The sequence below is a fragment of the Aulonocara stuartgranti genome (assembly GCF_965226115.1).
Source record: "Aulonocara stuartgranti genome assembly, chromosome: 3".
NCBI lineage: Eukaryota > Metazoa > Chordata > Actinopteri > Cichliformes > Cichlidae > Aulonocara > Aulonocara stuartgranti.
In genome coordinates this window covers 57,735,814-57,759,211 of record NC_138941.1, presented here as the reverse complement: position 1 = coordinate 57,759,211, position 23,398 = coordinate 57,735,814, and the positions used below count along the sequence as shown (strand labels likewise).

Genomic DNA, 23,398 nt, shown 5'->3' with positions numbered 1-23,398 from the left:
GGTAAGCTATCATCATCTGATGTTTTGACTTCTGTAATCATAAAGGTAAAAATTCCACCATCACAAAAAACATTAATTTTAATTGAAAAAAGATATTCCAGTCCAGAAGAGCATCAATGGTTTCTTTAAAGTACCAATCTTTCTCTCATTTATACATAATGTTTTGAGAAGCAGCTCACATATGTTCTACACAAAGTAGAAAAAAAGCGGGGGAAAGGGTCCTAATTTTTGTTAGGACAATGTTGGAAAATTCACAATACATCACTTAATAAGACATACTCTGTTGAACAAACTTATCTCCTTGTAGATATCTGCTGTATTATTTGGGCTTGACCAATAGAATAGTCAAGTAAGTGACACTTCACCTAAAACAATGACTAAATGGAAAAATGATTTGGCATTTATGGGCACAGGTTCTTAAACCCACGTCTAAGGTGGCAGGATCCTTATTATAACTTGAGTGTGTGTCCTCAGCAAGAATTAAGGTATGGCACTGTGCTCCCAGCTTCTTAAACTCTGACGGTTACAGCCAGACTAATTAGCCACTGTAGCCATAACTAGCACGAGTAATAGTGATGGGATTTCCGGCTCTTTTTAGAGATCCGGCTCTTTCGGTTCGGCTCACTAAAAAGGGCCGGATCTTTCGGCTCCGAACCGGCTCTTCGGGTTGTTTTGTTGCTTTAATTAATTTATTATTAACAATAATATAAAATTATGCACAAAAGGAATTACTAACGTAAAAAAAAGTGGTTTTATTTATATATGTTTATATCTAAATATATGCGGTGGCCCCTAGAGACAAAACACGTACAAACTCCAAAACACATTTCTAGCATGAACTGAACTTCCAAAATACTAGATCACTTAAATTACACAATTAAAAGCATGTGTGTATTGTTTGTGTATACACAGGCACTCATATATATTCAAATAATTAAAAAAAAAAAGTTAATTTACCTGTTACTACCACACACCAAATCCTGTCGTTGGTACTTGCTGGCTTGTGTAGCCACAAGATAACAAAAGCTCAACACTGCGCCCAGCATCCTGGAGCACTTCTGTTGTCTTTTGTACGTATTTTGAGTTTTTATGTGCTTCTGAGTTTTTATGTGCTTCTGAGTTTTTACGTGCTTCTGAGTTTTTACGTGTTTTTATGTGTTTTGAAGTTTTTACGTGTTTTGGAATTTTTACGTGCTTCAGAGTTCGTACGTGATTTGAAGTTTGTATGTGCTTTGTCTCTGGGAGCCACCGTAAATATACTTTTATTTATTCACTCCACATAAAATGTAATAAATAAATCATATAATACAAAAATCAACTATTCACATTTCAACATTTAACTATTTAAATTTTCAGCTTTTTCCTTTTACAAATTTAAAGTGAAAACAACACAAAACACTGCAAACCACAACACAATTAAATATAAATTATAATATGAAAACAAAAAGAACATGCATATTCTCTGTCATATGGGCCTGCATGAATAAACTTTCTGAATCTTTTATCATCTGCAACCGAAAATAGTTGTGGATGATTACTATACCTTTCTAATGTGACGTTGTTGTCCCTGGCTCTCTTTCTCTCTCTCTCCCTCTGTTCCTGTGCTACTGAGTGTAGCTACCGCCCCTCCCCCCTCTGCCCAGCATAAAGTACAAGGCTCACGTGCAGAGTGAAGCGGAAAAAAAGGGCGAGAGAGAGAGAGAGAGAGAAAGAAAAAAAACCCACCGTGACGGCTCGCGATAAGGAGTCGGCTCGCGTCGTTCACATCAAAGAACCGGCTCTAAGAGCCATTTCGTTCGTGAACCACCCATCACTAACGAGTAACACAAACACTATTGTGCTCTCTCAGTGACGTTTTAACTTGCTAAGCCATCAAAAAACGTCAGTGCTCTCTGTCACATGCATAAATTCCATATCTGACCGACAACAGCTGCTTTCTCCCGATTATGTGCAATTTGTTACTATTTTTCAGCTTTAGCCACAAAGCTAATACCAACTTTAGCTAGCACTGTAAAAACAACATGTAAATGCGTTACAGACTACTATTTATATAGCATGCACGACAACAATTCTGTGAAAACGTACCCAACTAAAACAAATGTATTTAAATTACTTACCTTCTCGGTATGCCTGACTCAGTGCCAAAGGTTGCATGTGGCTGAACAGTCTTCCAGAATCTGGCGGTCAATTGCGCTCTCCTTAAATTATGTTGTTGTCTTATTGGATAAGACTAGGTCTTATTATCCAATCATATTTAGTTGTTGTCTTTGAATATATTGCATCATTTCCGGTTGTGGTCAAACACGATTAAAATGGTTTTAGTATTCTAATTTAGTCACTTTAAATCAATGCAAGAAAAATGAGTAGTCTCAGTATTGTTTATAATCAAGTAAATAGTACTTTATTTAATCATGTAAATAAGAGAAACATGAAAGACTTGTGTAGCATTAACTAAATTCATTTGTGCAAATTCAAAAGCCTCCCAATTCCCATTTTTTCAGTGTAGGAGCAAACGCTTGGTGACTGTGGAAAGGAAAAACTCCCTTTTAGCAGGAAGAAACCAGGCCCAGGGAAGACCAGCCATCTGCCAAGACTGGTTTTGAGTGAGGGGAGGGAGACAGGACAAAAGGCACCATGTTGAAGACAGCCCCCTTATTCAAAATGGAAGCTGGTTCCATAGAAGAGGTGCCTGAAAACTGAAGGCTCTCCCTCCCATTCTACTTTTAAATACTCTGGGAACAGCAAGTAAGCCTACAGTGCGAGAGCGAAGTGCTCTAATAGAGTGATATGGTACTACAAGGTCTGAGGGTCTGAAAGCTGAAGGAGAAATGCACAGTAATTTTAATGTAATATTAACTTTAATAATATTATCCCCTAATTGAAGGATAACTGCACTCATGGATATTACGTGTTATTTATACATCATATCTCTATTTATACTATATTGCAACCAACATTCCTACCTAACCTTATTTATTATAGTAGCAACAGCACAACACAACAGTAATTTTAGTTTACTATAATAACCTTGCTCTAGAAATCACCATTTTCTTAATGCAATGTGGAGGTGATGGGCAATACTTTTTTACACCCCAGAAGAAAAATGTTTTTGCATTATGTTATTATTATCAGTTGTTTTTGTTGTTGCTCTCACTATTATTAATATTTATTTATTCATGGTAGCTACTGTCCATTATCCAAGCAGATACAAAAACACAGTGACTGTCACAAAAAGTGGAAGTTTGACATAAAACTAAATCAATCATTAAAACACACGTTAACAAAGTTTAATTTTCAATATTTAGTAATACATCATATACAAAAGTATTTCCAAATATTTCACCACATGTTCACTAAAATATTTCATTTGGGATCAAAGACAGGTGAGCAGATCAGCACTGTATATTTGCATGTGTAGGGCCATGCCACTAAAACAAATGAAAGCAGGACATGCAGGACCCAAGACAGCAGACAAACAACATTCTGACATGCAAATTAAAACTACATATAAAATACATACATATAAAAATATGATAATTTTCAACCATGGTGGACATTCAGGAAAGCAGGATACTGCAGTTATTCTTGGTTCAAGCTATAATTACTGTCGTCACAAAAATAAACTGAAAAATGTGTATAAATCATAGACTTTATATGTCTAATCTCACCTGGACTCATCTGTGAAATAGTGATGTGACTAAAGGGATGAATACCCTCAGGGGAACAGATAAGATGAGTGCCTTATACTGAACATTACTCATGTTCAATATCTATCTGCATTAATATTTCCTTTCTGTTAGGAGCTTTTCTCAGGTGCAATATCATCTTTCTGCATCAACATTCTGCATTTTCAACTTTGTTTTTCTCAAAGGTTTAAGCATTAAAAGTCACTTAGATTTAGGTTTTAAAATCTTCTTGGATAGGTTCAGAAGGTTGTATTTTGATTTAAAAACAGGACACTTCACCAGATTAATATTTTATGGTGAAAATGGTTTAACAATTTCATTCTCGACATTTAGTGATGTGTCATGACTTTTCCCTGGCCGTGTTTGTCAGTCACTGGTAAAAATAAATCAATAATACATTAGAGTCATTATGAACAGAAACAAAGGAAATTAAAGTTATTTAAAGTTAGATAGCTCCTAAACTTTCTGTCGTACTGATGTGTGTTGATAATACAGATTCTTGAACAGGCTGAAACTCCATCCTGGTTCTGTGAGGTATATTTCAATTTAGTTTCTCCTCCATCACACAATCGCTGTTTTTCTTCAGATTTTCTCTTTTTTTCCATGAACTGGTTTCTCTTCTTCCTTTCTGTGGGTTCTGATGAGATTATAAATATGAAAATATGAAGAGAAATCAAAGGGCTTTGATTCTCCTAATCACACTGGCTGCTCTTGAGTTCTTTTGGAAATGGTGAAAACTGAAGGCCTAAATGTTAATCAACCTAAAGATCTTCATCACTTTCAGAACCTTGTGGTTCTGTTTGAACTGGCAGTATCTGCTGATTGTTTGTCCATTGAATAGTTTCAAATTGTGATGTTGCAGCATTTTGAGATTCTTCTTCACGTATTTCTTGTAATTTTTTTGTATGATGTTGGTTTTTATTGTCTTTCCTTATTTTCAGTTCTGTCTCATCTTTCTCTCTTTCCCTTCGTGTCTCTGATTGAAGTCTCTGGTTTTCCTCTCTCTGTTGTTCTGCCACGAGTTTTTCTCTCTGTGTCTCCTTCTGTGCCGTAACCTCAGAATTTAGATTTACTTCATCACTGTTTTCCTCTGCTCTCTGTTTCTCAGTGTCTGACTTTTTCTTATCCACATTTCTCTCCATCTGTCTTTTTTCTACAAGCTGCTCTTGTGTCTCTTTTTCTCTCCATGGTTCCTGATCACTGCTCAGATGTGATATTAAAGACTTTAGCTCTTCAATCAATTCAGTAAAGGAGCTAAGTTTAAATGTCTTTCCTTCTTTTACAAACACTGTTGGCTCTTTAGGTTTTTCTTTAGGTGGTAATAAATCTATACAATCTTTTTCTGACACCACCGTTTTCTCTCTTTCACTTTCAGCCCCCTCAGCTTTCATTCCTCTCCCTGTCACCTCCTCTTCTTCATGAGTTTCTTGTTTCATTTCAAACTGAGGATCTGTTTCAGTCACAATACACGTTTTTGTTCCTGAACTGTCGGTGTCCACTTCTTTGCTCTGTTTCTTTTTCTTTTTGTTTTTTTTCATGATCATTTTCTTTTCTATGTTTTTCTCTCCGTTACCCTCTTCCTCTCTCCCTGTCATGTCCTGTGTTTCTTGTTCTATCTTAATCAAAGACTCTTTACCAATAACAGTAGATGGATTTATTGTACTATTTTGTGGACTGTTGATGTCCTTCATTTGCTCTGTTTCTGAAACAAACTCATCTTTTTTAGTTTCTATTTCATCTTCATGTCTTTGCTCTTTTTTGCTGGCCACATCATTCTCTCCTGCTCTTCCTGTCATTAGTGGTTTACTTTCTCCATCAATCCCGGTTTCAGCTCCTTCTTCCTCGCTCTTCTTGTTTTCTGTACATATAAAGAAGCAGGAGAAACTGATGAACAGTATGAAGAAGAGTTCTTTCTACTCATTGTAAATGGATAAAACTGAAGTAACTTAAATTACACTCACAGAATTTTAAGACATTACCTAAAGAAATGAGCAGTGTGTAAGATTTATTGACATCTAGTGCTGAGTTTACAGATTACAACCACCTGTTTTTAAATGCACAGATACAGCAACAGAAACCAAATATGAGTAGACATCTCTATAATATGCTTTTGTTTTTTTGTTTATTTTTGTACGTCCACCTAACTAAAAATTATTCTTAGTTAGTGTAACATCTCATGGACAGGATGATGCACAATGATGCAACAAAAATGAGTGCATGGAGACATAAAGAGTTATCTTATCTTATCTCCAGCTCAGTCTGTGATGGCCAAACTTACGCTTATTGGACCAAGTGAACCATGTCAGACTAAATGATATGAAAAATATAAAATACTGACTTCTGTTTCAGGTTCATAGGACACCCTGGAAGTCATGACTGAGAAAATACAAACACCCTGTAAAGAGCCAGTGTTTGGTTTGTTCACTCATTGTGCTCTTTTATTTATTTTTAACCCATGCATGTTGTTTATATTTTAGGCCTTCATACCAAAAGAGGTGCCTGCTTCCTTATTAACAAGGGGCCAAAACAGACAGTAACACCGCATGTTTGATTTAATACAGTTTTTCAACCAAATGTCTTTCCTGATGAGAGCCCAGGGATTTTTGCCTCTTCCCCGGATCAAATCAGGGATCTTTTGCTTACCAATCAAATGTCTTTTACCACAACAAGTAGGCATATTTCGGTGGAAAACACAACTTTATACATAGACTGTGTATTGATTATACAGAAAAAAGGGGACAGATGACTTCTAAAAATGTTTCACATTATGCAAGGAAGCTAATTTATTTACTGCTGATGGTCATGAAAATAAATACTACAATATATTAGTATGTTAAAATACTAACAAATGTTAGTGAAGTTTTGACTTCCTCTACTATGGATACATGTCAACCTTAAAAATGATTAAAAATAATTTGATTTCATTGTTTGAGAAAAATGAAATAATTTATGAGGGATTATTAATTCATTTTCTTAAAAAGGATGGGGGAGGACTTACTGGGTTTGGCTTGTCTCTTCTTCCACACAACAAAGATAACAGCAAGAATCAGAAAGAGCACAACAAGAACACCAATGACCAAACCGATGATATTTGGGTCGTTAGTTGGATTACTGGGAGGATTGGAAGAACCGATGACCACAAAAAAGTCATCTGAAATGACAACAGCATGTCGAGTAGTTCACATATCAATACCACATATCAACAAAAATGTTGAGCTGTTTGGGGGAATTCACATCATTACCTCATATATGAGCTTTACCTGGAACATGTATGTGTGTCTCTCTGCTCTGGTTGGTGTTCCTCTGTTGGACTCTGCAGGTGATGTTGTTGCTGTGTCTCTTCTCCACAGTCACTCTGCTGCTGACAGTATAGAGGTCATCAGGACCTCTGAGGGTCTCTGTAGGTCCAGCAGAGAGGAGGTTTCCCTCACCGTCCAACCACAGCAGCTCAGGCTCTGGATACCAGCCTGCAGACTCACACTGTAACACCACCCTGCTGCTGGTTTTGTTAATCTCTGCAGCAGGTGAAGAGGCAGCACCTGAAAAAGACAAACGGAACATATTTTTATCCTGTTTTCCTTCTCTCACCCAAACCAGTTGCAGCAGATGGCCGCCCCTCCCTGAGCATGGTTCTGTCAAATGTGTGGAGGTGCACAAAAAAATACCCTAAAAGGAAGTTCAGCCACAACAAGTACGCTAGTATTGTAGAGGTTTGTGAGTCAGCCGAAATCTTTTTTGTATATATATTGTATATATAGTTTATGGATCCGGCTGTGCTGCTACTAAAAGAGCATTAGTGTCAATTTATGAATCGCCATGTAAAAGAAAGATCAACTATTTAAAAAAATAATAAAATGCATTTGAAATGATAACATGTTTACTTACCAACAACAAGCTTAACTGTAGTTTGTCTTTTCAGTTCTGGAACAAAACATCTGTACGTTCCCTCATCAGACAGTTTGACTTTGGAGATTTTCAGTGAAATGTTTCCATTCTTCAGTTCATCTGTGAACAGAGAGGTTCTGTTGGTGTAGGACGGATGTTTTTTAGACTCCAGTTCCACACTGTCACGCCACACAAGGACAAATCTGGGGTTTAGGTCAGGTCTCGCCCACTCCACAGCCATGTCTAAAGCATTCATAACAGGGTCCAGGTTACATGGCAAAATGATGTCATCACCAATCCAAGCCACTACTGGATGAAGAGGACCAATAACCTCTGACTGACCTAAAAAAAAAAGAAGATTTCGTGTGGTAACTGAAGTAAAAGACAGCAGCAAACAAATGTGCCTGAAACAGTTACATTGTATCTGGACCACAACCTCAATAAATATTGACCAGGGTTTATACAATTTTCAAGAAATAAATTCAATGATATCTCCAGTGACACACGCTGCTGTAACAGACAGCGATAATGTCTTAGATTTAGAGACTTTACAGACTTATTTTACAGCCTGCTTACCAAGTGCTGTTGTCAACTGTGTGAAAAACCAGTGATTCTCTTTTAAAGACCAAGGTTGATCATTCACACTGTTTTTCTTTCATCTTTGTTCAGCTTCTAAAAATCATAGTTTTTGAAGGATCCTAACTTTAGTTTTAAGCCCAAATTTTACATAGGACAGCTGCTCACAACCCGACACACTGTTCTTGTGGTTGCATTATGGGTTTTTATTGATTTTTCACTGATATGACTCTTCCGTGTTCGGCACACACGTCAGCCAGCTTTTCAGCTGTCTGTACACTCCCACAGGAGTGTACAGACTGGTCTGTACAGTACTGGTCTGGTCTCCGACCTCACTATAGTAAGGGAAAACCTCATTAGATCAATCATCCCTACCTGTCCCTCCAACCTCACTGGCACCACCCCTTGAGCTCACTGTTCCACCCCTCCCCTGCAGCTGAGCAATAATTAGGACCACAACTCCGTTACAAAGTCAATACTACAAAAAGTCTGAGCTGTGTGACAAAACGTTCAACTAACATAGTTCAGTTTGAAGTGTAGTTTTCAAACTGGAAGTCAGAAGAAATTTAAATCACAATAGTAACAACTATGGCTGCCTATTATAAGACACAACAACTATTCAAAGGAGAAAAAAAACATAGGTCTTTCAAAGATGAACTCAATGTATAAAACATATGTCAAAAAAGGTAAAAACCTTTTGATTGTATTTTCTTGCCATATTGAAAACTTGTTCAAAAAGTAAAAAAAAAAAAAAAAATCTCAAATGCAAAAATGAATAAACTCAAGAACAGTTAAAGGTCAAAGTGAAATAAAATAATGCATTTGGTTTTTGAGGGGTTTTTTGTCTTTAGAAGCATATGGTGGGTGCAATGGAAAAAAAGCAAGTCTATGAGCAGTTTCTGTGCTGCTGAAAACAAGACCATGAAAATCGTGGTGCAGATTTAAACATTTAATAATAATTCAGTGTCTAACCTAACAACCCTCTGGCTAGTGTTGCTAGGTGCTTTGATGGTCTTCCACTATTTTTTTTTTCCCTGTAAAGGATTTAATGGTAAATACAGGAACAGGGCTGCTTTTTTGGATGTTTCTTTCTTCACTCAACCTGACTGAGCTCACCGTCTCGATAACGGCTCCACCTCTGTGTTCTTTGTGGTGTGTGTAGACAGACCCCACCTTTAACAATGACAGCATCATCGTCACTGCTGAAGATGAATCAGCAATCTTTCTGTTCAAAAACTAGGAGCTGTGTTGGGTTTTTTGACTGCAGTTTTAAAATATGAATTTCAGTACTGCTCATGTGCTTCCACATTCAGACTGGACACAGTTACATTATTAGCCCAAATGGTGGATGTAACACTTTTTGTGAGTAAATCATTGTTGTAGAAATCCATAACAAAAATGATTAATAATTCTGTTGCACTGATGTGTTTCACTTACCTCTACATGTGTGTATCAGGACAAAGACAGCAGCTGTGTAGAATACCAGCACGCTGCATCGATCAAACAGAACCATAAAGTCTTGTTGAGCTCTCACATGTAGCATGGTGCGATTCTGAAAGTAGAGATGAAAAAGCATTGTGAGGAAAATGTTTGCAAAAACCAATTATTATCAGAGGTTTAACCTGGAGATTGAGTTTAAAGTGAGATTATAAGAAATAACATGGATCAACACATTATAATACTGTATAATGTGTGTTGGGTCTGCTAACCCACAAATATGACATATAAAAAAATCTGAATGTGGATTTTTGACAAAATTATTTCATACTTTATGTCAGGTTTTGTACTTTTTATATTCATCACAAACAGGACAAGCCCTGTGGTGATGTCACATTAAATTTCATTTTAAGAAGAGTTTTATATTTTGCATTTTTATTTTTGAGAAAATGTTAGGTTTCAAGAAACCAAGCAGTTGTAAAAAAAAAAAAAAAAAAAACCCTCTAAGAAAAAAAGAAACATGAAAAAAGAAACATGAAAAAAGAAACATGAAGCTTTCACCACCAAGAAAACTGTTTAAGGTTTTGTTGAAGGGACTGATTCAGTAAATTATTTTAGGATTTGGAGAGAATGGGAATGGGCACCCCCTGCTGGATACGTCGACACAGTTCCAAGTTCACCCTCAGCGACAGAAATAAACTACAGTATGATCACGACGAGAAAATCAATTGCGCGATTGGTTTGAGTTCAGATTTTAATCATTACACTAAATCGTAGAAATAAGACACTTTTCTGCCCTTTGTGATATCTGCGCATTTCTGCTGCAATCTGCACTGACTTTAGTTTCACTTTCATTTACAATTAAAGAGAGATACAGTGGAGAACAGATTTATTTATTTATACCGAGACGTGTTTATTTCAAATATTAGACCATGTGAAAAGCAGGTTTTAAGTTTTGTTACGTCAACATTTATATAAATATTCAAACCTAACGTTCAACTGCGCACTTCCACGATCATTTCGAAAGCGGAGAAGATTATGCCATTCCCACGGAACACACTCCACTATTTTCATTTATATGAACACGTCCGAGCCCAGGACCTAGTATAAGTACAAAATCTGTTGAAGCTCTGCATACCTGTTTCTGAACGTCCTCAACTTGATGTCAAGAAAGACGGGAGGGAAGCTCTTTCCGGTCACCTGGAGAATAAGGAATGTATTTCCTGCTTGGAGTTTTTTTTTTTCCAGAATTAATGTCACTGTGGCCTTAAGCTATAATATATGCCGTATGATTAATGTTTGCTTGTTATGGTTTTTTTTTTTTTTTTTTTTTTTTTTTTGCTAAATATAGACTTCAGTCAGCTACAACAAAATAATAAATAAATGAATACATAATTTCTATTTGTCATAATTGATCACTTGGCATGTTTCATATTTGTCCGCGTGGTGGCACTGCACGATTACAGGTGAACAGAAGACTATATATTTCCTCTTTGACTTTGACCATAATGCTCTAAAGCAGGTTTCAGCATCCCACGGCTCCAGAGATGCATGCAGCTCTTTCATCCTTCTGCTGCAGCTCCCTGTGAGTTTGGAAAATAGGCTATTTCACTCGTTTGTTTGTTTGTTTTGTTTTTTGTAGTTCGTAAGTTTTTAAAATGTAAATCTAAATTTGTATGCTGGGTAATGGCACAGCTAGCGACTGGGTGACTTTATTCACCCGCTTCGGCTGTTATCAGTCCATACAATGGGCGTTATTAGCACAAACCAGGCCCATAGATATGGGCCATCTCCTGCTAGATTGTTCAGAAGGTTGTTCTCATCCATCCAGATGGAGGATCACTAACAGGAGCGTGGAAGACTCCAGAATCCACTCTGGCTGGAATCCGGTGGATATGCAGTGTGTACAGGTAAGACCATTTAAACGGACAGCATTTATAGAATGACTATTAAAAGCCAGCGAGTGTCAATAATGTTAATGTGGTTATGTTAGTAATACACCGAGTGCTAATATAACAGCTTTAAGATGCATTTGTAGATATTATTACGTGTTTTACCGTCTTTATGGTGCTAGCTTAAAGTTACGGTGTAAACGTTAGCTTATATTGGAGGAAAGCTGTTACTGGTTAAACGATGTTAGCACAGAAATATTAGCTTCTGTCATGACTGATGAAGTTACTAGTTAATAAAGTTTCCAGTAAAGTGTTTAATGGCAGCCACAGATTGACAGCAAATATCTTGATTAGCTTCAGTGCATCTATAATAAATATGTGCAAGTTTCAGTGCTTCGTTTAAACTGTATGATACTTATACTGACCCAGGGTCAGTGTAAAATACAATCCTAGCCGTGTGAACAAAGCCTGGCTCCTTTAATCCTGCATGACAAACCTCAGGATGCAGGTTATTATTACTCTTTCCTGCTGGCACACCTGTCACACCTGAGAGTCAGCTAGAAACTTACAGTGACGTGGACATCATGCAAAGACTGCCAGACTCTGTAATACTGCAAATGATCAGTGACTCAGGTTAACACTAAACTTTAAACGGCACCTCTGTGTCTCTGTGTGCTGAACATCTAGGATTGAGTCAGGCTGCATTGACTGTGGGACTTTAATGTGTTAAAAGCAGGTTGAAGACGGCTCAGAAACATTTGAAGATTAAAATTCAGCATTATGGCTGCTGGTGGTTTGTAAAGCCTCTACTCAGCTGTATTTTTGTTACTAACTTATGTTTGTAGATTTCAGATTTCAGAAGAGCAAATATGCTTAATAGTTTAACTAGATTTCATTTGTCAGTGTGGGACTGCTGAGTCACCTGAAGAACTCATTTCATTCATTCTCCACATGATGTTCATTTACAGAAATGTTTCACAGGAACTGATTTCTCCCAAAGGGTGAACTAGTGTGTTTCCATAGATTACCTCTGTATGAATGTACTTCTTAAATGAAGGCAAGTGTTTGTCCTTTTTTGTTCCTCAGGTACAGTACGTGATATCAAGGGCAGGCGGTCAACACTGGGGGAAGACAAGAAGCAGACATACTTCCAAGAGGGAGCTGCAGTGAGGTCAGAATCTGAAACAGCTCAGGTTTATATTTTATAAAATTATTTTATAATTATTTTATAATATATTTTATAAAAAAATCTAAATGTATTTATAAAGAAACCTTTAAATAATAGTCATAATTATGATTATTATAAGAAATATCAAACATTTAAGTGGATTTTCTGTTACACATATTGCTGGCAGCCTGTCTTTGTCCTGTATCAGCTGGGATAGGCTTCGTCCTCCCGCGACCCTGAATTGGATACATTGTATTCCAATTATGTAATCTCATCATTTACAAACTCAAGGTTTATAATCAAAATGTAAGTAATAATTATAAAATGGGAAAGCAGAAATAAGTGTGACATAAATGTAAATGTGTGAGCTGACATAGAGGACAGCTACATGTAGTCTGAAAAACCTTTGTTGTCAAGTTTGCAGGTCTATCAGCACGAGACATTCTTACATAGAAGAGACATTAACATTCTCTAACTCAGTGAAGCATTATTGGTCCCGTCTGTTTGGATAAATATAGTAAGTTGATGTATGTCCATTTATTGACACATTTTCTTAAGTGCTTATCCAGCTCAGGATCACAGTGGAGCTGCAGCTGGATATGTTCACTAAATAAACCTTACAAAAGTTAACAATAAACCTGCATCCATGTTCGTTGTTGTCCACAGGATGAGAAAATCAAGCTGGAACACTGTGGAACATGTTAATAAATGTTTGTGTGTTTATGCCTGTGTTTTTCACAGGAGGCGCTGGAAGGTTTCCCTAATAGTTCCTGGTGAATCAAAGCAGAACCATAAAGGTTGCTGGACTGCATGATGGCCTTACCCCTGAGCAGTCATCCTGTTACAGGAGGAACCAGTTAGAAGCTGTTTTCAAAGTAGCTGAGCAGATTTCATCTCAAGTAAGCGATTAACTGTTCGTTTGTTCTGCCACTTAAAGAGCATTTAAGGACGTCTTTTGAGTGTCCAGTTGAATTAATTCTACTGGCTCTCATGGTCATTTGTTATTATAGACATATTTTTCATATTCATCCAGCTATTTAGTAAATTTTATCTATTTAGTAATATCCGTCAGCTATAAAATGTAATATAAATATAAAAATATCTAAATATCTGCTGTCCTTTATGTTTTAATGATGTAAGTCTGTTATCGTGTTACATTAGCATTCCTCACATATCAATGAGATGCTGTACAGTACAATCCTACTGACACAGCAGAGGGATAACGACGGCTATTCAACATCGTTACACGACACATTCGAGCTGCATGATGCAGACAAAGTGACTAAATCATCTTTTTTGTGGTTTATTGTCTTCAAACCAGCAGACAAAGCCGATTGCAGAAGATGTCAGAGAAGAACTTCAGGCCGTGGACTGAAAAGGTATTTTTTTTCTTGTTATCAAAAGACATTTGGAGTGGCAGCTTCTGCAACTGGTTGCGCTAAAGTAAAGCTTACAGTCTAAGAAGTCACAGTGTTGATATTCAGCACAAAGAGAAAAGCTCACTTGTTTGAATTTATTTACAATCATAGTTTTATAAATTCTGACTGTAAACAGCTTTTACAGCTTTGATATTGTTTGACACTCGATATCAGGTTTAATTTAAAGGTTTCTGTGTCCCAATGAGCCATTTACACTGATCAGTGTCAGTTTAACTGTAACACATTCATTATTTAGATTCAACAAAGAAATAACTGAATGTAAAAAATGGCAGCCCTCAGGCAGGTTTATAGAGATATATGCATGCATTATGAAATTTATGTATCCCAGATAATTGTTATTCATCTAGTCATGGCAGACCCACCTCTTCCTCCCAAGTTAACTGCAACCCAAAAGAACTAGTGGGGCTATTTACACACTCACAACCAGTGTGGGGTAAAAAGAGCCACCAAAAAGCTGTCAGCCACAGATGTGCTAGAAGAGTTAGAAACTCTACTTATGGAGAAACTTTCTAAGTCTAACAGGGGACAGGTACTCCTGCCCAAATAACATGATATAACCCCACATACAGCCCAGCCATAAAGTGAACCAAGTCATTTAGTTAAAGACAGCATAGGACCAAATGCATGTAACCAGCCTGCATCAACCTGACATTTCTTCCTCCTGAATTAAATGAATGAATGGATGAAAGTTAAATGACTACAAACCTAAAGCCACTAGTTCCCACACTGGAGCTCCCTGACACTGTGTGTTAACTGTATTTAGCTTGTATCAACAGTTGTAACAGGCTAAGCCACCTGAGACACTGCATTGAATGATTGTTCCGGTCTTAATGATTTCAGCTGACTGGTTTCAGCTCAGATGTTCTGCTTTTTCCTTTCAGTAGATCAAAGCAGCTTGTGCTCTTTCTGCTTCCATTTTAATGGCAAGAAGAAGAAGGCGAAGGCTTCAGCGAAGTGGCGTTCATGGTCTCAGTGAACAGTCACGGTCACACACTGCATGTGGTTTTAAAAGCAACATGTCTGTTCACCACAACAATGGAGATGTGTAATATTAGTGCAGCTACGGTTTGTTCTTGAACATCACTTCTGTTTTCTACTTTGATCACTTAGACCAAAAAAGTGTTGTTTTCAGATTCTTTCTTTTACATCTATAAAGCACCTGCTCATTTTTTATTACAATTAGTTTCACATGAATGTTAGTGTTTCCTTTTATGATCTTTTAATGCTTACACTACACTGTACATGTCTACATTAGACATTTCGGTTTCCTGTTTCTGTTGACTCAGAGTTGTGAAATGTTCTTTTATTTGATGCACAATATGAAGTTCATAATTTTCTTACAAATAAAACTCTAATGACAAACATGAACAGCTGTGCTTATTTCTGAGACATGAGTTTTTGAATGTGTTCATATTTAGACAGTGTGCATCTGTCTGCTGAAACTGTGATGGTGAACCTGAGGTGATGGTCAACAGAAGGCAAATATATATCAATATAAAACAATATTGAAGTAATGTCTTTACCCTCTGCAGCGTGTGGACGCTGTGCACGCAATCACCTTATTCACTGTAGTAAACATGCACCGCTAGCTCACGTGACTGACTGTCTCCATGGTTACATCGTATATTATTAGCTGTGTAAACAGCTTCCAAAGATACCGCCATAGCTCTCTGCAGCTGTAACACTTTCACACTTTGCAAATCATTTCATGTTTTTGATAGTTATGAAGACAGAATATGTTTTTAAGATCACGCTAGGCGGTTGCTATGGTGGTTGCTGTGGACTTGGCTGGACCGTGTCCGATTCCTGTTATTAGCTGTCCGCCGCAGGAAGGCTGCGTTCCATTTACAAGTAGTGACAGTGCCGCAACTCGAACTCAAACCCTGCTTTGTTCTTTAATTATAGGCCTTTTATAGCCGTTCATGACACACACACATAAAGCACTTTGCCTCACCATGAGAATGCAAGTTTACCTAACCTAACCTTAAAGTATCTGATATAGGATAGAAAAATGAAGCAACCAGAGATTTAATGATGAAGACTCTGGGTTCTGTAGCTCACGTTTTACAGTCCTGAATGACTCTTTTCATATGATTTATTGAAGAGGACTTTAGAATGCACTTTACATTTAGACTGTTGCGGTTTCATTTTTTACATTGTTGCCGTGTTATGTCATGAATAAGGTTCACCTGCTGGGGGTTTGATGGATCAGCTGGACAATACAGTCAAAGACAGGTAGCTCCATGCCCTCCTGGGTTTTAATTGCACCTTAGAACACACATGCATCAACACTACAATGAGGGAGGTTTGGAGTCTTCTCTCACCCCCATTCTCTGCGGCCTGCTGAATTGAATTATAATACAAATTAGTAATAAGGGTTTCTCTGCGCCCTTATCTACTCCATACTCAGCTGCGGGCAGAGAGGGTGACAGGAGAGGATGGCACTGAAGAGAAGATGCTCGGTTTCTGGAGTCTCCTGGTCCTGTCAGTATTAGTAGGATGCATCTGCTGTGTCTTCTCGTGGATGCTCACCTACATTAGAGTAGAAAAGTGCTATAAAAGAACCAGTACATTTACCATTTGGCCTTCAGCAAGCTTAAATGTGGTATCTAAGTTAACAGTTCTACATATTTCAATTTAACTGCTGGAGGTTTATTGCAGATTTTTCAATGTAAAACAAACAGTGGTGGATGGAGCAGCTAGAAAGTTTGCTTTTCTTCATGTTGGAGTTTGTTGATCAGGTGCTTTGATGACTTCTGCTAGTTTTTCCTAATGGTGAGTACAGGAACAAGACTGCGGTTTTGGATGTTTCTTTCTTCACTCAACTTGAGCTCACCATCTTGATAATGGCCCCACTGTGAATGTTAATGTTTTAATGTCATTTGTGCTTAGAGATATATAATCGTTTGTATGTTGATAAAATATCTCATCCTTATTTAGGTCTGTTAAGGTTCTGTGTGCACTCTGTGCCACATGAGATGGGAGGACGTTTACTCCTTTCTGTTGTTTGGGAAGAGGGGGAAGTTCATGGGAAGGTCGCATCTTGTTTTATGATATATGGTATGACAAAACAAACACTTTATATCTGTTCAGTTTCATGTCTTAGCTGCCCGCAATTCTCCCAGGAGGCACCTGGCACCAATCATCTTGGGCAAACTCTTGGGAAGTGGTACAGGGGATCCAGCCCGAGTTCGGCTGGATTCAAGTGGAAGGAAGGAATGGCTTGACCTCGGTCGGCTCCCCTCGCAAGTGGTCACACGAAGAGCTCTGTCTTGTGTCTTGTTTTGTGGCCGCAGTTGGTTGTCTTAACGTTCCAACAAGGTTTGTGCTTAGATAACGTTAACACCCACCTACTTGTTCTTTGTGGTGTGAGTGTAGACATACCCCACGTTAAACTATGACAGCATCATCATCACTGCTGCAATGACGATGAATCAGCAATCTTTGTTTTTTTTTTTCAAAAACTAGGAGCTGTGTAGGCTTTTTTTTAATGCAGGTCTTTTTTAGGCACAATTGTGGGTAAAATGGTCAGGTTTACATGGTGACGACTGAACACTACAGAGCTGTGCATCAAACAAAGCATCAAAGCAAAGAATTTGTCTTCAGGCTTTTTTGTAATGTAATTATTTGAATTACTTGATGAATCATTTCTGCCTTGGTAACATCATCTTATTGCAACTGACTCTCAATTTCTCAAGTCACTGCTGACTGCATTTTTAAAATATGAAATTCAGTATTGCTCACGTACATCCACATTCAGACTGGAGACAGTTACATTATTATGCCAACAGGTGGATGTAAAACTTCAAACTTCAAATCATTGTTGCGGAAATCCACAACAAAAATGATTAATAACTCTGTTACACTGATGTGTTTCACTTACCTCTGCATGGGTGTATCAGGGCAAAGACAGCAGCTGTGTAGAAAACCAGGACGCTGCACCGATCAAACAGATCCATAACGTCTCGTCCAGCTCTCACATGGAGCATGGTCTGATTCTGAAAGTAGAAATGAAAAAGCATTGTGAGGAATATGTTTGCAGCACCCAAAACCTGTTTAACAGATGCTGAAAACATCATTTTATCAGCTTATTCACCATCAGAGTCACCACCACCACCACCTTGGAGTCTGGGTTTAAAGTGAGATTAGAACCAATAACATGGATCAATACACAGTATAATGCTATATAAGATGTGTTGGGTGTGGCCTCAGATAATATGATATATAAAAATCTGAATGTGGATTTCTGACAAAATAATGTCATAGTTTTTCACTAACACATGTTGTTTTGTGCTTGTTTCCAAAAGAGTTTTATGTTTTACAGAAAATGTTAGGTTTCAAGAAACCAAGCAGTTGTAAAGAACCTGTAAGAAAAAGAAACATGAAGCTTTCACCACCAAGATGAAAATTGTTTAAGGTTTTGCTTAGGAGGGACTGATTCACTGTATTATTTGGGGATTTTCAGAGAATGGGAGTTGGCGCCCCCTGCTGCACGTGACGACAGAGTTCCAAGTTCACTTGCAGCGACAGAAATAAACTGCAGTATAATCACGGTGAGAAAATTAATTGTGCGATTGGTTTGAGTTCGGATTTCAATCATTACACTAGATCCTAGAAAAATGACACTTTTCGTTCCTGTTTGATGTCTTTGTCCTTCCTGCTGCAGTCAGCACTCAGTTTAGTTTCACTATCATTTACAATACAACAGCGATTCGGTGTAGAACAGATTTATACCGACAAATGTTTATTTGAAATATTAGACCATCTGAAAAGCAGAAAAAAAGCAGGTTTAAAGCTTTTTAAAGTCACCATTCATATATAAATTTTCAAACCTGGCGTTCATCTGCGCACTACCGAGATCATTTCGAAAGTGGAGGAGATTACGCCATTCCCACGGGACACACTCCACTATCTTCATTTATATGAGCCCACAAGAAAGTCCGAGCCTAAGACCTAGTATAGGTACAAAATCTGTTGAAGCTTCTGCATACCTGTTTCTGAGCGTCCTCAGCGTGATTTCAGGGAATGCTGTTTCCGGTCACCTGGAGAATAAGGAGCGCTTCCGTGTTTCTATGGAGTTAAATCAGGGCCATAATGTTTGTGTAGTCAAAAGAAAAATTTGAAATCGAAAATATGTAAACTGAAAGCAAAAGTCACATTTTTAGAGTGAACTTTGAAAAAGAAAGAGTTGGATTTAAAATAAAATCAAACGTTTTGAATATTTGTATTATTTCTCTGAGTAAACTTTATTTAAAAATTTTCAGTAATCTTCTTTTCATTATTATTATTTTTAAAAAATCTATTCAGTCTCAGATTACATTTTTTCAGATTCAGATCTTTTAAATTAATGTACAAAAAAAAATTCTTCAGGTTCGGATTTTTCTCTCAGCTTCAATTTTTTTTTTTTCACTTTCAGATCTCTATTTTTCAGTTACAGACTTTTGGCCCTGTTTTGGCCTGGTGGGCGTGGCTACACAGAGAGGGGCGGGGAATCACAAGTGACAGCAGACCGCTGCAGGCTCAAGATGGTCCATTTTTCATGTTGCCTTCAGGAAACCTGGGAATGAACATAATTTATCAAACACCTCCTGCACTGTATTATTTGATAATGTTTAGAAAACATGTCATGCATAACTGCTAAAACTCAGTTACTAAAGCTCTTTCAAGCAGTAATGTGTACAAATTACGCCATAACTGATCAATTATGAGACGTTTTCCCAGCCACTACGTGAGAAGTGGTCATTTCCCATGCTCTCAAGGTAGCGTGCATTGTATGGGTGGGGGCTGCTGTTAACTTGTCCCTCAGTGAACGATGGACAACAACACTGCTGGCGCGAACAATCAGGTGAGTGTTTAAGTTTGGAACAATTACACTGCAGTCTGTGAATACTACGAATTTAAGAAGTGGCTATTGTTACGGTTAATTTTTCGGCTATTCTGTTTTTTTATTTTATAACGTTTTTTGCTGAAATGCTAGCTCAACAGAAACGCCTCGCTATCATTTTCGGCTGAAACTTATGTCGATCTGTAAGCTTGGAGAACAACAAAGTTAGTGAAGTAACGTAAAATTCTTTGTATTTAATTTAGGAGCAGCTAAAAAGAGAGATGCTTCAGCGACTACTGCATAAAGTTTCCCAGGTCATGCACAGACAACCCCTCGATGTGGACTATTTGCAGTTTGTTATCTACCATGAGATGGTCCTTTTAAGATCTTTGTCCCATCAGGTTGAGATCCCTCAAAGTATTATAAATGCTCTGATAGAGCTGTCAACTGTGCTCAGTATGGAGGACGTCAATGAACAAACCCCCTCTCAGATGTCAGTGTCAGAAGGAAAGCTGGGATGTCCAAATTACAATGTATCGCCTGTACAGCTCCAGATACTGACAGAAATGTTCTTATCAATAAACAATAAATGTAAGTATATAGGGCTTGACATTACGCTTTGAATTCTGGTATGTGGGAGCCATGTTAATTGTGTAAGAAATGTAAATAAACCATAGAAACAAACAGTACATCAGAGAAACAGCCAATTTAGAAGAGGGAAGGTAAAAACAACATATTAAAATTCCCAAAAGTATGCTGCATATGAATACGTGAACGAGGGAAGCCTGGAATTTGTATGTGGACCAAAATCTGCATTATGTACAGGTTGGATCTATATGAAACAGCCAATAATGAGCACATAGACATAAGAAAAACTTCTTGCCACCGCAGTTTGCTCTCTCTCTCTCTGTTACGTAATAAATTGTAAACTCCTTTAGTAGTGCCTTTATTACTTAATTATTTTTATTATTATTATTATTATTATTTTATTGTTATTTACTTAAACATGACACATAGTTTAGGGAAGATTTTGCAGTTGTGTCATTTCAACTGGAATCATTCAGCTGCACATTACTTGGGGGAAAAAAGGCCTTCTGAAAAAGATCTCTTACTTCTTGCTTTAGAACATGATACTATTATTGCTTTTTATCTATAACTCACGCATATGTATATTGTAGGAAAACCGTGAAAATTTGACACGTTTTTCCCTCGTGATAATTTGTAGCATCGCAAAGGCATACATTATTGAGTAATAACAAATCAAATGTTTGATTAGATTTAAGCATCAAGACTGAGAATGACCAGCACACTGTTTGAAGAAACAAGGATTCCTCCTGAGCAGCAGGCTAAAGTGGCTGGGGAGAGGGTAGTCTGGGTCTATTTACTGAAGCTGCTGGCCCCGCCAGCAGAGCCCGGAACCAGATAATGGATGGATCAGTATCAGAATCAGAATCAGAAAGGGGTTTATTGCCAAATGTTGAGCAGGTTTACAACATTAGGAAATTGCTGCGGTGCTTCAGTGCAAACATAGTGTCATAAATAGCACTTAAATAGACATGAAAAAATAAAAGTAGGAATAAGAATTAAAAGTGCTATGTAGAAAGATATGTGCATGAGATATACATGAGATATATACATGAGAATAAGAATTAAGAGTGCTACGTAGAAAGATATATACATGAGTGCAGGTGGTGATCAGTGCCAAACATGGAATGATGCAGTGACACAGCGTAGGGTCATGTGTTAGTGGCGGGGACAGTCATATGGTTATTGTTCATGTGTCCAACAGCAGAGGGGAAGAAACTGTTCTTATGGCGAGAGGTTCTGGTGCGAATGGACCGGAGCCTCCTGCCTGAGGGGAGCAGGTCAAACAGACTGTGTCCAGGGTGAGAAGGGTCAGCTGAGATCCGAGCTGCACGCCGCAATGTCCTGGAGGTGTACAGGTCCTGCAGAGATGGGAGTCTGCAACATTGCCGTAGCGCAGGTGATGAAGACTGCATCCCAAGCCTGATTAGTTATGGAGTCTTTTAAAATGTTTTCCATATTTTTGGGGAAGGATCAAATTGTTAATATTACTTTACCTTTTGAAGTAAGTTTCAGCCGAAAATGATAGCGAGGCGTTTCTGTTGAGCTAGCATTTCAGCAAAAAACGTTATAAAATAAAAAAACAGAATAGCCGAAAAATTAACCGTAACAATAGCCACTTCTTAAATTCGTAGTATTCACAGACTGCAGTGTAATTGTTCCAAACTTAAACACTCACCTGATTGTTCGCGCCAGCAGTGTTGTTGGAAGTGTTGTCCATCGTTCACTGAGGGACAAGTTAACAGCAGCCCCCACCCATACAATGCACACTACCTTGAGAGCATGGGAAATGACCACTTCTCACGTAGTGGCTGGGAAAACGTCTCATAATTGATCAGTTATGGCGTAATTTGTACACATTACTGCTTGAAAGAGCTTTAGTAACTGAGTTTTAGCAGTTATGCATGACATGTTTTCTAAACATTATCAAATAATACAGTGCAGGAGGTGTTTGATAAATTATGTTCATTCCCAGGTTTCCTGAAGGCAACATGAAAAATGGACCATCTTGAGCCTGCAGCGGTCTGCTGTCACTCGTGATTCCCCGCCCCTCTCTGTGTAGCCACGCCCACCAGGCCAAAACAGGGCCAAAAGTCTGTAACTGAAAAATAGAGATCTGAAAGTGAAAAAAAAAAAATTGAAGCTGAGAGAAAAATCCGAACCTGAAGAATTTTTTTTGTACATTAATTTAAAAGATCTGAATCTGGAAAAATGTAATCTGAGACTGAATAGAATTTTTAAAAATAATAATAATGAAAAGAAGATTACTGAAAATTTTTAAATAAAGTTCACTCAGAGAAATAATACAAATATTCAAAACGTTTGATTTTATTTTAAATCCAACTCTTTCTTTTTCAAAGTTCACTCTAAAAATGTGACTTTTGCTTTCAGTTTACATATTTTCGATTTCAAATTTTTCTTTTGACTACACAAACATTATGGCCCTGATTTAACTCCATATGTTTCCTGCTTTTTTTTTTTTCTGAATTAACGCACCTTAAGCTGTAATGTATTCCGTATTATTAATGTTTGCTTGCTATGTTTATTTTGCTAAATGTAGACTTCAATCAGCTTAAAGAAATTATAGTTAGACTTAAATAAATAAATGAGTAACTTTTTTTCATCTATCACAGTTGATCACTTGGCATGTTTCATCTTTGTCCAGGTGGTGGCGCTGCACGATTACAGGTGAACAATGAAGTGCCAGGTGAGCAAAACGACTATTTTTTTTCTTCTTTGACTTTGGCCTTAATGCCCTAGAGCAGATTTCAGCACCCCGCTGCTCCAGAGATGCATGTGGCTCTTTCATCCTTCTGCTGCAGCTCCCTGTGACTTTGGAAAATAAATAATAGTACTTAATTAAAATACTTTTTTTATTGTAGTTCATTAGTTTTTAAAATGTAATT

General features: G+C 37.5%; 1 protein-coding gene and 1 long non-coding RNA gene across 7 annotated transcripts; one reads left to right on the top strand and one right to left on the bottom strand.

Moving 5' to 3' along the window:
- Positions 1 to 3,262: 3,262 nt before the first annotated feature.
- Positions 3,263 to 19,147, bottom strand: LOC309701819 (uncharacterized protein). 4 transcript variants are annotated; one of them, XM_082526085.1, is made up of 6 exons: positions 19,075 to 19,147; positions 17,967 to 18,081; positions 7,572 to 7,913; positions 6,947 to 7,225; positions 6,685 to 6,837; positions 3,263 to 5,544 (listed from the first exon to the last, which is right to left on the bottom strand). In XM_082526085.1, exons 2-6 carry the CDS (start codon positions 18,070 to 18,072, stop codon positions 4,448 to 4,450), a joined length of 1,977 nt encoding a protein of 658 aa, XP_082382211.1. In that variant the 5' UTR covers positions 18,073 to 18,081; positions 19,075 to 19,147; the 3' UTR covers positions 3,263 to 4,447. The 4 variants fall into 4 exon arrangements, with proteins under 4 accessions (XP_082382211.1, XP_082382212.1, XP_082382213.1 ...); XM_082526086.1 differs by lacking the exon at positions 19,075 to 19,147 and adding an exon at positions 18,916 to 19,064; XM_082526087.1 differs by lacking the exons at positions 17,967 to 18,081; positions 19,075 to 19,147 and adding exons at positions 9,585 to 9,699; positions 10,723 to 10,780.
- On the top strand, positions 11,293 to 15,451 carry LOC309692378. Of its 3 annotated transcripts, none has more exons than XR_014272290.1 (5): positions 11,293 to 11,494; positions 12,563 to 12,647; positions 13,386 to 13,543; positions 13,969 to 14,023; positions 14,965 to 15,451. It is a non-coding gene; the product is annotated as an uncharacterized lncRNA (long non-coding RNA). The 3 variants fall into 3 exon arrangements; XR_014272291.1 differs by having other exon boundaries at positions 13,966 to 14,023; XR_014272292.1 differs by lacking the exon at positions 14,965 to 15,451 and having other exon boundaries at positions 13,969 to 14,915.
- Positions 19,148 to 23,398: the final 4,251 nt, after the last annotated feature.

Bases quoted from the DNA above. Each gene is read 5' to 3' on its own strand.
- LOC309701819 (XM_082526085.1), bottom strand. From the start codon at position 18,072: ATGCTCCATGTGAGAGCTGGACGAGACGTTATGGATCTGTTTGATCGG. The intron at 7,226-7,571 runs GTAAGTAAACAT...TGTCTTTTTCAG, and splicing joins TACAGTTAAGCTTGTTGTTG to GTGCTGCCTCTTCACCTGCT. The intron at 5,545-6,684 runs GTAAGTCCTCCC...TTATATGTACAG, and splicing joins GAAGAGACAAGCCAAACCCA to AAAACAAGAAGAGCGAGGAA.